The 15,254-nt window shown below is 35.6% G+C and overlaps 1 protein-coding gene across 5 annotated transcripts in view; it reads left to right on the plus strand.

Moving 5' to 3' along the window:
* LOC131077964 (serine/threonine-protein kinase BLUS1) overlaps positions 1–15,254 on the plus strand; it is a 121,703-nt gene that overhangs the window by 70,111 nt on the left and 36,338 nt on the right. For 3 of the 5 annotated variants that reach the window (XR_009113689.2, XM_058015570.2, XM_058015571.2), the window contains 5 exons: positions 4,413–4,514; positions 4,750–4,801; positions 4,921–4,979; positions 8,137–8,198; positions 8,321–8,372. Coding sequence is in view for 3 of the 5 variants with exons in the window: in XM_058015570.2 (XP_057871553.2) it covers positions 4,413–4,514; positions 4,750–4,801; positions 4,921–4,979; positions 8,137–8,198; positions 8,321–8,372 (327 nt within the window). In the remaining 2 variants the exon portion in view is untranslated. Of the gene's footprint in view, positions 1–4,412; positions 4,515–4,749; positions 4,802–4,920; positions 4,980–8,136; positions 8,199–8,320; positions 8,373–15,254 lie in introns of those variants that run through there. The other 2 variants (XM_058015572.2, XR_009113691.2) reach the window with 2 other exon arrangements.

A 15,254-nucleotide genomic window follows, 5' to 3' on the forward strand; every position in this document is an offset into this window, starting at 1 on the left:
CTTTAATTTCCCAAACTTAATACTATAAGCATATCAATTGCATAATAAGAATAACATAAGATGCAATAATAACACAAGGAGAATATGAGATTTATGTGGAAACTCTTGTGGGAGTAAACCACAACAAATTGCTTGCTTATATATAATAATCTCTTACAATAAGTTTTTAGGCTTCAACCCACAAGAGACACCAATCAATCCCCTTCACTCTTCATCGGAACCAACCTACTGGAGACACCAATCTCCACACTTGAGCACCAACTCAGTAAGAGACTCCAATCTCCTCTTCTTGGCGGCATCAACCCCCAACAAAAGTTTCCACCTTCTAAATGTTGCAACTACAATGGATGATGGAAAATTCAATCTTCTTCTCACTTCTAAATATCTTTACATACAAATCTGCCTCTCAATGATTTTGTTATCTCTTTAAATTTGCCTTTACTCTTCTTTATAGATCTGTCATAAATCTCTTTTACATCTCTGCAAGATCTTCTATGGATCTGTCATAAATCTCTTTTGTATCTCTGCAAGATTTTCTTCTATATCAGCATAGTCTTCTTTTATATTTGTATAGAACTCCCTTCACAAATCTTTTTATACCTCGCTTAAAGTCTGCATAATATACTTATAATATGCTCATAACTTCTTCATGGATCTGCTCATAAGATCTTCAAAAATATACTATAAGGCTGCTTATAAATCTTCATATAATATTGCACATTAATCTGCCTTAAATTCTGCATATATACTTCTTTAAAATCTGTTCTTAATATGTTTGGATCTGCTGAGTATAAATATGGTCTATAGATGATATCACTCTTCGTACAATCCCCACATTCCATCTCTCACATGATGCTTTCTTTATATCTTCCCAAGAGAGGCAATTTCATTTAGAGACATCTCCTTTCACCTTTAAAAACATAACTCCTAATTCCACATGCTGATTGCATCTCTTCATTAATAAATCTGATTATGTTATATATCTTCTTTTCTCCTCTCATATCTCTTATTCCTTTTTTTTTTCATTTTTATATCCTTATGCCTCCATGAAGAGAGGCATCTCTTTTGAATGGACCTAGCTCTTTAGTAACTATTGCCACCTTTATACTAATCGCTGTCTTTCAAAAAACCTTAGTCGCTACTCTTTATTTTTAATAGACACAACACTGCTTTATCAAGTCACACTAGTTTGTCTTTACAAATATAATTGCTGTCTCTTTTTTAGTCATTCATTTTTGTCCTATTCTTCTTTTGTCTTATCCATACTACCAAATGCTGACTATTTAATAAGATCAAATTACTTCTGTTTGAAATATGAATCACTACTTTTGTAAAGGTTAATTACTCCTTTATTCATCGCTGCCACTAAATATAATTACTGTTTATTATATGTTAATTCTGCTTCCTTCTTATTAATCATTGTTTTAATTCTTACCATTTATTAATTGCGTTCATTAACTCCCAATCACTGCTCATTATCATTCGCAAGTCATCTTCTCTATTAGTTTCCCTTTGATATCAATGACAAATGATGGTCTCACAATCTAACATCAATGGCAACTCCCAACAATCTTGTCCATACATCAATGATACTATGACTTTGACATCAATGACAACTAATCCAACAATCTCCTCATTCTTCCTTTGACATCAATTACAATTAATTCCAACTAAGTACTTGTAGGTCATGGCCTGTGTATGGTTTCCATTTCCAGAGTGATACCAGAAGTAAATAATCAGTTTCCTTAAGAACAAGCGTAAAAAGTGGTAACAGAAGTAAATAACAGTATCCTGAAGAACAAGCATAAAAAGTGGTAACCGAAGTAAATAATCAGTTTCCTGAAGAACAAGCGTAAGTATGAATTCGTATTTGCAGAATCTTATTTTTGATGGCTGACTAGGAGAGGAGAGATGCATTTTTGAAATGGAAGCAACCCCGCCTTCAAAGGGAATCCTTTGTACGCACTCCATAGAGGCCCAAGAAGCTCTATGGTGCTTTTCCTTCACTGTATATGTTGTGGTTTTGCGACCACTTGAATTTGATCAAATCTGTGAATTCAACAATTTTATCAAAGGATTTGATGGTAACTAAGTGAGAAAAGGGAATATGTCAACTGCAGAAGAGAAGACTGTTTGAGGAGGGCATAGGAAGGTTGAATGTTTCAAAGAATGAAAAAGTGGTTTACTAGACCAAAAATGAGAAGAACAAAGACAGCATAGAAGACAGTTGCCTAGGCAGCAATGGATACTAGCGGGCCAAGGAAAAATCAAAGCCGTAGCCAACAGTAAAATAACTGTCGGGTATCTCCAACAAATGATATAAAGTATCATTTTAAGATCTGGGCAGTTGAAGAAGTCTTCAGAGAAGTGGCAGATGCAAAGAGAGTTTGTAATAATGATAGAAATCATGTTCTCTTAGTTCGTGTATAATCTCAAATTCCACAGAAGTAATGACATCACTCAGGCTGGCAGAGAAGAAGCTAATGTACATTCCATATTTTTGTTGGCAATGTTGATTATGCATGCACTCGAGAGGAAGAATTAATGGCTAGATTATAAAGGCGACACAACAAATATAAAGGCAATGACCAATTTGATTATGTTGTTGCTTAAAAATATGAATTAACTCCAAATACTGCCAGGGGATCTCTGAAGATTTGCATGTGATTTGAGATGCTGGGATAAAGTGTCCTTTATTGTGCAAAGAATGTATCATTGATGCAGGAAAGTATATCATGCCTGGTTGAGAGGTGCAGATGCAGTTCTTTTAATGGATTGCTTTCTGTGGAATCAGAAGATATTGTTTTTTTTGTGGCTGGACTATTGACGTAAATGTTGTACTACGGATATCTGTTTTTTGATTGTATATCTTGGTTAAAACAATAGAGAGTTCTCATTATGTATTTAAACTTGCAATGTACTTGTATTGGTGTTTTGATTTGAGCAACTCATCATCCTTTGAGATTCTTCAAGATTAGTTTTCTGGAGTTGATTTTGTTCTCTCTTAGAAAGAAGCAGATCTTCTTCCTGGCTACTTTGCTCATGTAGGGTACCATCAACATGTGAGAAGTGTGGAGTATCCTCATTCAGAGGTTGGGACTATGGAATTCTTTGTGACGAGGATAACAGTTTATTGAATGAGGATGAAGAGACCATCAAATCAAAATGATATTGAATATATAGAGGCTTGTGCAATCAATGATGTCTTTGATAAATGTATATATAGATGGGGATTCCCTAGGAGCTACAAGATTCAGGAAGCTCTTTCTGCTCGCTTGGTAATGAAGTCATAGAGAAAACCCCTTGTTACACTTGTCTCTCCGAAAAATGATGACCTTTTTGATAATGATTCTGAATATACAATTGGATGCAAGCTTCTTTTGGATGGCTTAGCTCAACCTCGATAGAGTAAGAGTAGTTGTTTCAGTTGGTGAATATCTTTTCAAGCAAATTTTACTTGCACAAAAGATATGAAAAGTTAACAATGAATATCTTTTTGTTTGTAAAGTTCTTGATGTGCACCTTCATTCTGATGTCAAAATATTTCAGAATGACCAATGGAGCAGTTTTACTCAGGAGGGATGATCATTGCAAAATGTTTTTCCAGAATATAATTTCTTCAATGATAATGATGTTTGCTTGGAATACAAGGAAAAAACATTGTCCTTGGTGATTTCACTTTTAAAACTAGAAGGGAGCTAGGAAAGAGAAGACAACAAACCCTGGGTGTAGGAAGTTTGTGGAGCATCATTCTAATTTGTTGATTCCATGAGCTTTACTCAAACTGTTGAGGAGCATAAGGCAACCCATGTTCTAATTTCATGTTGAGAATGCATGAACCTTTCCATGGGCTTACAATTTGGGAATGACTTTAAGTTGCCACTTTAGTCTTTGGGTCCCACTTTGTATTTTTCAAAGTAACCTAACTGACTTAAGTGGCTTAATCCTTTTAGGCTTAGGAGTAGTAATAAAATGAGTTATAAGGTGGCTTCAAGAAGTTATGACTTGCAACCGTCCAAAAGTGTTAGAAAAGGAGGAGAGATTTGAGAACTTTTTATATTTTGTAAAAACAACGTTTGCGATAATAGAAAAGGCATCTTGCAAGGTTTTTCAAACATTGAGGATGTCTATTTTGTGAGAAAATATTTAGTCTTTATTTCAATTTATGTTAGTGCCGGTGACATCAAGTCACTAACAAGTGACCTTACTGTTCTGTGTGTGCTGACTGACTTTCTTTTCCTTATCTTAGATATATCTGTATGTATGTTGTCCCTCTTTTTTGAGTCTTAGATCAAAGCTTTAAGAAGTCATGGAAATTTTACGTACACTTCTATTTTTCAGAAAGCTAGAAATGTATCTGTTAAAGAAGCTAGTGTCATCTTTTCATGAAATCAGTTAAAATTATCTTGCAGATTGCTCTCGAGCTACCTAAGGATCCTGTCAGCACTATAATACCTGTAGCAGTTATCACCCCATATCTACAGAATCTTCTGCAGCAGACAATAACCCAGGAGGTAATGCAAAATTATTTTGGAAAGATTTATGGAAATTAATTTTCTGAAATCTTAACTAAATCAGGTTTAGGCTGATTTCGGAACTCATAGAAGAGAACAATTATCTATAGATATATAGATATAAAATTTAAAATAAAAAATAATGAAGTTTTTGGGTTCAGCTCTATCTTTCCTATGCCTTTCTTATCTTGGTTAAACAGTGGCTCTGATCTTGTTTGTGCTCGTTGTTTTCTAGGAACTGCTTTTTAGTTTGCTGACAAGCCTACAACAAACTGAAGCAAGCAATCGTAAGCATTAAGTTAGCTGTAAATTTCTCCATTGTTTGTTCTCAAATTATTAGGGAATACTGTGTGGGTTTATCTTATACTAAGATAGTTTCTTATTCTCATCTGTTTCTAATATGCAGCTGGTCAACCACCTGGAAAATGGTCATCACAAAGTCGAAATGGAGGCATTGAACCATCGGTAATTAGAATTTCTCTCTGGACTCATTAGAATTTTTGTTCATGCTAGCACTTTCATTGAAAGGAATAAATTAATAATAGGAAGAAGATTGTTATAAACATGGAGCAGTGCGCATAAGCTTTCAAAAAGAAATGTAAACACATCCTCAATAATGTTCTTAGGAAAAAGCAAAATAACAATCATTGGAGAACAGCATTTGATATTCCTACCTTATATGAACTATTTAGAATATGAAATTTAGTTCCACTGCAATTTATGCTGATGTCTCCCAGATACTCATGGGATCCTGATTGTTTTGCAAAGAAATTTTCGATAGACCATGGTCTCTTGGTATGGTTTCTGACTCCTAAAATTTCTTGGAAAACAATGAGGTAAGTCATGTGTCGAATCTGTGCATGATGTGAATTCGTTGGCAATGTCTAATATCTTACCGAGTCTTCATCATGGTCACGGATGTTCGAGCTTTGTTGCTGAAGCTACCGGCATATACGACGTATCCCAAGGTTTCTTTGTCATTTTTATCTTGCTGTTTATTGCTGCGAAGGAAAGTCTCCTTGAGGATGTGGCTTATAAGTTATAAGCCACTAATCGACAATTTACTGGATGGTCAAGAGAGACATCTCTATCTCACTTAACAATATAATCTCTAGAAATGGTAAGGTATTGAGCATCTCTTCCATATCCTAACTTAGAAGAGGCAAGTAGGAACAATTTATGAATATTGAGTGTTGCAGGTTTTCAGTTTGGCACAATATAATTAAGAGAAAATGCTATGATAATTAATAGGAAACCTAAAGTAATTGTTAAATGAAGGCCTTAATAACCGTCAGGTCCAATGGTACCTTAAAAGATGTCAAGGCAATGTTCAAAGACTTGCTTTGGGCTGAAGGCGAGTTTGAAAAACCTTTCCTGTGAGAGCTAGCATAAATTGTTGCTTCTAGTCCAAGGATTTGCATGCATCTCTTCAGCATTGGCATAAGTTACTAAATTCAAATGCATAAATTCGAGTACTGTACTTATGACTCATGTCACATGAAATATGCATCGTATAGTTAAAGGAATTGCATGAAATATGCATCATATTCTTCAAGGAATTATATTTAGATTAAATATAGCAAGATTTAAGCTGCCTATCAAATTACAACTATAAACATCATAGCAGATTTACCCACTAAAAAGTACCGAGTCTTAGCAGGACAGTACCCATCCAGTTTAAGATCAGCCATCTAAAATCAAACCTGCATCTAATAATTCAGGGAGAAGTGGTATGAAACAGATATGATCAGCCTCAAGAGTGAGTCTGATTACTTCGTGAATTTTAGAACAATGCACCCACTCATGCCTGCCTCAATGAGGGTGGTCTCTTAAATAGGTTTCCCATTAAAAAAGAAAGATAACCAGATTTAGTAGTATCAAATGATTTTGAGTGGCATTTTGGTAAATTTACAGAGACATAACTGTGGGTCTTATCAACATCTGCATCATATCCTATTGGGAGTGCAATCCACATCTGGTCCAGTTGTAATAGCAAGGCCTGTAGCATAAGTATTGTGACTTATCCAATGAGAACATCGATTATGGATTTTATGGTAGTGTAGAGCATTCTTTTGTCTTTAAGGATAGCAGATTCCATAAACACCTCTCAGACCATATTGCTAGAGGAAACTCTATTGGTGGTTGTGACCATAGTGGTTGGTAACATTATATACCCTTATTTTCTTTGTTGAAAACTAAAGACTTCATTTTCTTATGGCTGTTGGGTTTATCTCCTAAACTCCCTATTTATTTTTTATTTATTTAGTTAAGAGATTTCTATTGTGGGGAATGTTTCCAGCATGGCATTCCTTTTATCATATCTGGTTGCTTCGATTGACCTTTTAGCTATGTTACCCCGAGTTTCCGAGATGGGGACGGCAGGGGATTGCGGGATGAGTTTCCGGGACGGCAAATTTTTTTGCCAATTTTGGGGATGGTGGGGGGACGGCAAAGGGGACGGTTATATAAAATATAGGGAAAATTTAAAATATATAGTGAAATTTTAAATGTTCATATGAAAAATAGATAAAGCATGTATATATACATTATATTCATATGAAAACATGGATAAAGCAAGTATATGTACATTATAGAACCTTAACATACCACATTTGTGTTCAGAATTCATTGTCAATACTCAATATGCATTCATAATTGAAAATACATTGTCAATATGCCAACACTTGTTTGCATGTAGTTCATTGTTTATTTATGGCTGAAGGATATTTTGATAGTCTTCCATTTCTATTATGACCTACAACCGCTTCTTTATGCACTACAAAGTTCTGGATGTTTGTGAAATTCTATACCAAGCTGTTATTCATATTTCTGAGTGCTTTTGGCTATGATTCAGACCTGTTTACCTTTCATTATTGTGAAAAATCCAATATTGCAGACCTACAACCACTTTTTTACGCACTACCGCGTTCTAAGTGTTTGTGAAATTTATTACCAGGCTGCTGCTCAGTATTTCTAAGTGCTTTTGGAAGTGATTCAGACATGTTTACCCATCATATTAATGAAAATCCAATTTGATAGACCTATAATAAAAAAAAAAAATGTTTTTTTGAGCATTTGAGTCTTTTTTTGTTTTTTAAATGTGCTGGGAAAAGGGGGACGGCTGGCCGTCCCCGGGACGGTTAGGGGACGGGGGGACATCCCCTTTGAGAGTCATTGCCGTCCCCAAGTTTCCGGGACGTTTCCCACAAATTTTGCAATTTTGGGGATGGTGGGGGGACATCCCCTAGCCGTCCCCAAGTCCTTGAAACGTCCCCGGTATGGGGACGGGGGATTTTAACCCGGGGACACGTCCCCGGGTTATGTAGAATACTTGGCAAAAGAAGGAAACAGTGGAATAGGTTGAAGCATACATGAAACAATTTGTCGGTAATTGATTAATTACTTGAAGTAGGGGCATGGAGTTCAGTTATTAAACCACAGATTGTTTAAAAGAAGAAATAATTGAGCTGATTTATTTATCGTAGAAAGCACTGCTGACTTTAGGGATGTCCAAGAAAATTAGGTTTGTTTTTGTTTATTCTAAGTGCTTTGAGAGGATTATATCATCATGTATGATTCAGATATTACTCATGATCAGAGATGAATTGTGGTGTATAATTAGGTTGAAACAGCAGCAGAAAGGGAGCGGGCATTACTGGCAAAAATTGTAGAACTGCAATCCCAGTATGTTTGGTCTACCTTAGTCGGGGTCATGAAGATATTTAGTTCAAGGCTATGTTTTATCTTTTCTGATAGTAATTAGACAAAGTAAAATCTTATTTCTAATAGCATGACTCTCTTCTCAGGATACTAAGTTTAACAGAAGAATTGCATGCAGTTAGACACAAATCTACTCAGGTAAGTAATACTTGAAACTTGGTATAAGGTTTCAATGCATAAGTTTTAACATTCTAATTGTTTTTTTGTTAATCTGATTCCCATAATATTTCTAAGTTGTTCTTCTTTGTTATAATCCTTTAATATAGAAATTAAGAATGCATGTATACAAAGCGCTAATGAGAAAAAACTGTGGAAATTGTTGATGGTACTGCTAACTAGCTTTCTTTATTTCTATATCCTTTTATGTAGTGTGGTGTATGGGAAATATGACTTAAATTATTTCATAGCAGAACCTAGTCAATATGTAGAACAGAAATCATTCACATTCACATAATGGAGGCCACAATAGAACAACTAATTTAGGATAGGACCATGGCGCTTGTCCTCATTATCATGAAGAATATAATGTAGAATTATTAAGTATGAACCCAGCTGGCAAATTTGGATAAATTCAGAAACAAATTCGTGAAAGAAGCTAGCAGGTCGCGTTGCTGGTTTAGAGTTGCTCAGAATTCAAAAAGTTAATATTGTTGTAAAGCTTATGATGTGCTCTATGACATGTTGAGGAAAAATAACAACATTTTGGAATCAATGGACTTTTAAAATCTCTTGAAAGATATCCTTAAAATTGCAAATACAAAAATTTAGAAAATGCCAAAAATTTTAGACAATTCAAACTTTTGTGTTTTCATGAGTTCCATGTTGTAAATGATTCTCATCGCTCGCCCAGGGGACACTGTCACAGGGCTGGTCTGGACAGCCTCAAGATGGAAGATATATTAATTTCTCTAGCTCTAGAATAAAGGTATGTGGATGCTAGAGAGGTATGTGTCAATTATATGGATGCTATAGAGGTACGTGCCAAGGAATGCATCTGTTGAGTGGGTGATTGATAATAAAGTTGAGTTAATAAGTGAGGCAATGATTTCTCTTGTAACAGACCATTTGTTGACATTTGCCCAAACTTCATTACAAGAATATAATGTTTACGTTAACAGGTATAGCTGGTGCAAACTTAAGAGTCTGTTATGCAAATAGTTTCAATTTAGTTTGGTTTTGTACCCTTATCAAAAGGAGAGGGTTTGTCCCTTCAACAATGGACCTGCAGGTTATAGTCTACTTGTGTTTGAGAAACTTTGCATTATCAGAATTGTTAAGCAAAAAGTGTGCTTGAAGCAAGAAATACCACACATTGGGCTGACTTGGTTCCCTGATTGGTGTATTATCGTGATGGATGATTGTACCGATACACAAAACCGTTCACTTGTGAATGTAATGGTAATTTCTACAACACATGCATATTTCTAAGAGATTGATTGTTGTGTGCAAGAGAAACCATAGTTCATTAAGTATAAGATGTGTGATACCATTGCAGATGTGGGTGTTTCAAATAAATCATTACAAATGTAATCTCAGTTTGCAAAACAGCTGGTTTGTTCATGTAGAAAAGTAGAAGCATATATTTTGGATATCATATTGTATTTGTGCACTGATAGACATTGGTAAAATTCACTAGATCATGAGCTTGATAAAAAATGGAATTTTTCCTATGGAAGCATCATTGGTCAAAAGTATTTTGCCAAAGATTTGTTGAGGTGGAATTGCACAAACTTTGCAGGAAATGCTTTCTTTTTTTTTCGTACTTGTTGAGCATCTTTATAAGGTCAATGGGGCTCTATGTTCTGATATAGTTTTTTGATGCCTAGCGACTTGGAAATAATTTTTTTTGAGATCATATTTGAAGTGTTTCAGCCGATCCTTGATGACAAATTGTAGGAAGATGAGGAATTTGTGGTTGATTTCACTGAGCCTATTTTGAGATGATCACTTTTGCAGATACAAATAAGCCATTTGCAGTGAGAATTGATGAAAACATGGAATCTTTGTGTGAGAAAATCAAAACCATTATGATCGTGAGGAAACTGACATTATATCCTAAGAGGCTAAAAGAAATGGTGAATGAAACAAACTAAACGTGCCTCTCCATATGCCTGCTTATGCCCTGAATTTGGAGTGGCATGATGTCAATGTCTCCAAGAGGAGACCCCCCTCCAATGACACGGGTATTGAAATGATTTCTACTATGCTGAAGAAAAGTTGCAGTATTAGAAAGGTCTTTTATTTTTAGTCAGTCTGCACAAATTTCACTTGCATGTAGCAGGTTGATATTCTCATATCTGATAAATGGTAACACCCATACTGCACCTTTTCTTGTACCCATACTTTCACGTTGGCTTTGTTTGTTTTATAGTTTTTCTGATTCTTTTTGCAGAAGACATAAAAGAAGCTTCCTTGAGAAGTCCCTAGAGTCTACAATAGGCAAAATTTCTCTTACACATGCACAAGCACATGTGTGTGCACACAAACACACATGCATGTACACACAAACACAGTCATATCGTGCACATGCATACACACACAGATACACACTATGTAATGTCCCCTTCCTAATCAGTTCAGTATGGTGGATTGTTAGCCTATTTAGTGGGTTCTCATAGGCAATAGGCTGATGAATTAGGGTTGGGGATTTATCTCGCAAGTTTGCTAATATCAGGTGTTTATTTGAGCTCAGATGGTTATGATGTGCTTTTTGCCCTTTTGGAATGGTTTTGATTGAGTTCTCCAATACTTACTATTTTTAGTAAGTTAGTTTTAGGCACTGATTAAGCCAGTCGTCAACATTACTATTTTTAGTATAGTTGGTGGATACAATTTTTGGGGTTATTGTTGATGTGTTTTTTATGACACCTCAAACACAGAATAAAATAATAAGTATTCTATCCTCTCTTGAGTATGCTAAATAATATGATCAAGGTAACCCCAAGGTTTTTTAGTCAAGCCTTGACAATGCAAATGGATAGACTCAGTGTATATGATGCAATATGCTGGTTCATATTCCCAAATTACATCATCTTGACGATCAAGTCTCTAACTTTGGTTAACTCTTCTGAAACTATCGGCTTGAGTGATGCATTCCTTGCTATTCATCTTCTTCCTTCATCACCTTCATGATGTCAATGCTTGATCTTCATGTGTGGTCGTTGCAAGTGTATCCCCCATCTGCATTTGTTACTTGTGCATGATGTCCTTGATCGGGATTATTTTCTTGTTGTACTGACCTTGATCTTGGATTTTCGAAGGAAATTCAAGATTGTTACAGCATCTTCCATTTACAATGTTAAGATGTCTTTCATATCTTAGCTCTTGATCTTGCATTCACATTGTTGCCTTCATCTTTCATTCACCATCTGCCATTACTTGCACATGTGGATCTTAACTTCTTCATTGCATTGTAAAGTCCTTCCATTCATTGAGCTATGATCTTAGATCCTTCATCAAGTTGTAGATTCATCCTTTGTCATGAGCATTCTTGTTGTTGAGGTTGTAATGCTGGAGTTGTGAAGTCCTTCTTGGAGCAACTCTTCCTCTATCTTCATTGTCATCTTCCTGGCTTGATACCTTCTTTCCCCATCCTTTTGAGTATCACCTGAAAAGGAAAAGACATCTAGTGAATCGTGATTATAAATAAACCTTAATTAAGAAAATTGCAAGAAAATTGATAATTTAAGAAAGATCATGATAATCAAAGAAAGCTTTTACTCCCTCTTTCATGTCTTAAACATCTCATATTGTAATCCTGATTGGGCTTGTCATTTCTTCACCATTTTGTGCATTTTGGGATTTCTAAGTAATCATGTATGATTTCGAAGTATCCCATGCCTATGTTTAAAATCGGGAATACCATGTGCATATGTAAGAAATTGGGATTTTGCCATTGACATGTATAGGTTTAGAACTTTCACCTTGCTATGTTGAAACTCGGAATTGTAACACCCTCATGTAAGAATTCAGAGATTTAGCCTCTTTATGTAATCACATGTAGATTTACCATCATGTTGTGCAATACATTTGGAGTTTATGCAAGGTCTTGTAATAAATTTCGGAAACAAGAAGATATCATGCATAATATTGGAAATTTCAAGTGCCCATGCATAAAATTGGAAATTTGACCGTGTCATGTATTTTTTGATCTCCTCTGATTTTGTTTTGCATCTGCCTGCCCTTGAATTCACCTCTCCTCTTGATCAGGTCCACTCTGCTCTAAATTGATTTTTGAATCGAATGCCTTTCTACCTTTCATTTATGTGGATTTCAACCCATCTCCTTGCAAGGGTCAGCTAGGCTTATAACTTTATTGTTTTCTCATGTTTCAAGGAAGAATTTTAAATCTGTGACTAAGTCGGCCCTAATTTATCTTTATAGCTTCACGTTTCACTTAAGTCCTTTTACCTTGTCTTAAACTTGCAAACTAAATTTGGGTTGTCCCTATCCCGATTTCACACGTTTTGCTTAATGTTTTACCTCAGATGGACCTCTTTCATTTTGCACTAAGTTTCACATATTTCCGACTTGCAATTCCAAGCAAAAATTTAGCTCCGCTCTGCATTGAGAGGTAGTTATGTATTTCAAGAGCGGATATCAGAGGTTGCTGTGCAATGTAGAGCAGAATTTTGTAGGGTCTTGTTGTGACCTAATTCACACATTGCCCCATCGTAGATGGGGACCCCTTGTTTTCGCTTTTTTTAGGTTTTGTCCTAGCTCTGCATTTTCATAAAATCTTCATTTTGAGAGAGTTTAAGAGTTAGAGTTTTGAAGTCATCCCGAGCCAAATTGAGAAATATTGCTTAGAATTGCATTTGAGTGTTGTCAAAGTGTTGAGAAGGTCCGAAGGACGAGGATCACAATTGCTTTGAGTCATTTCTGACAACCTGCTATTTTTAGAATTTTTTGCTTTTTTGAAAGTGACATATGGGTTTTGTTCCTCAAGTCATTTTATTACTACCCATTTTGTCGAAATTTGAAAATCTCGCCTCTAGATATAAAAAGCAAGGCTTCAAAATTTTTGCTTTTTTCTGAGATTAGGGTTTTGTTCTTTAGGTTATTTTGTTCCTGCCCATGTCTTCAGATTTGAAATTTTTTGCTTCTAAGTGTAAAAAGCAAGGGTTTGAAATTTTTTGCTTTTTTCCGAGACTAGGGTTTCAAACCTCATGCCAAATTATTCCTACCCATGTTCTCAGATTTTGAAAATTATGTCTTAAAGGGTAAAAAGTAGAATGCAAACCCTAATTAGGGTTTTGTTCCAGAAGATCAGCCATTTTATCAATACCCATGTTCTTAGATTTCAAAAATAAAGTCTCCAAGTGCAAAAAGCAAAATGGAAGTCCAGATTAGGGTTTTTGTTCAGATGAATCAGCAAGGTATGAACATGGCATGGACACTGTTGACCAAGTCAAAAGGAAGGCAAGTGAAATGGCACACTGAAAATTTGGCCTAAGTTGAAGAAGTAAAAATGGCAGACAAATTCGACAAGGCTCAAGGTTAAGTAAGAGGAATGGTAGGTGATCAAGTCAAAATTGTCCAAGGATGTCAAGCATGGAAGATGTTTTAGTGGAATCAATATCTGCCAAGGCATAGGAGAATTGTCCAAGGAGAATTGTCCGACTAATTCATGGCGAGAGTTACTCAAACTCCTGCCTAGGGTTAAGCTTATTCATACATGAAAATGTTTGACAAATCTTCTAAGTGCACTTCATGGCCAAGCTAAAATTGTCCAACAAATGGCAAACTCCTACCGGGGGTCAACTAACTCATGGCGATAGTTAACAAACTCCTTCTCAAGGTTAAGCAAATAAGAAACCAAGGTGTAAAAATGGCTAAGTATATGTAACTTTCATCATGTCCAACACTCTTCAAAGTTCGCCTTGTCCTAGGATTGACAAAGTCCGCCTTGATGAAGGATGGCACAAGGAATATAAAGTTCGCTCAAGAAGACATGTCCAACACCCTCCAAAGTCCGCCTTGTCCTAGACTCATCCAAGTCCGCCTTAGGAAGTGTGGAAAGAAAAATTTAAAGTACGCCTAGACAAGGTTGACCATGGCACAAGAAATATGAACAAAGTTCGCTAAAACTTGAGGAAGAATGTCTAAGGCAATGTAGGGCCTACTTAGGCGAAATTGAAGATGACATGGCATTCCAAAAGGATTGAAGATGGCAAAGATGATGACTTGGCAACTAAAGCAATAAAACATATGACATGTCAAGTTCGAACTTCTATAAGGAGATTTAAAACAAATAAAACTTTCTAAACATGATGGATGCTTCCAATGAAGAGTTTGAACTTCTTTGAAGATGGAATAAAACATTAAAACTTCCTAAATTTGCAAATTCCCTTCTAGAAGAAAGCAATGAAGAGTTTAATCTTTCTAAAAGAGCACTTAAAGCATTAAAACTTTCTTAAAATCAGTTTCTTGTGTGCCAAGTAATGAAGTTCAAACTTCTAGGAGGAGGAATAAAGCTTCTAGAAGCCACTTAGGAGGTTATAAAAGAAAGTTTCATCCCATTATCACCTCTCTTTGCCAATCAAGTTCGAACTTCTCCCAAATTCGCTAAGGGAGATTAAAGTAAGCAGCTTTCAGGCATAAAAGATTATCAGATTCATGCCATATTATCTGAAGTAGAGCAAATTCGAGGGTTTGAAGGAAAGAAGTTCGAGTTTTTTCCTAAAAATCACTTAGGAAGCAGTTCCAAGATTTGATTGGATTATCAAATTTTCAGAGGAGTTCGCTATGGAGATGAGAAAAGAAATAGATTCAAGGGTTTGAAGGAAATAAATTTGATATTCTCCTCAAATTCACCATTGACAACAGTTTGAAGGTGTAAATTCCACCTTGATACTCTCCAAAATTTGCCATAGAAAGGAGAAGTAAAGCAGGTCCAAGGGGTTTGAAAAGGAGCAATCAAAAAGTTCAAAGTTTGCCATTAACAAGGTTTGCTGATAAAATTCAGAATTCACCATTAATAATCTTTGAATCCACCTTGGGAGAGAGAGATTATCCAAA

The sequence above is a fragment of the Cryptomeria japonica genome, chromosome 5 (genome assembly GCF_030272615.1).
Source record: "Cryptomeria japonica chromosome 5, Sugi_1.0, whole genome shotgun sequence".
In the NCBI taxonomy this organism is placed as follows: Eukaryota; Viridiplantae; Streptophyta; class Pinopsida; order Cupressales; family Cupressaceae; genus Cryptomeria; species Cryptomeria japonica.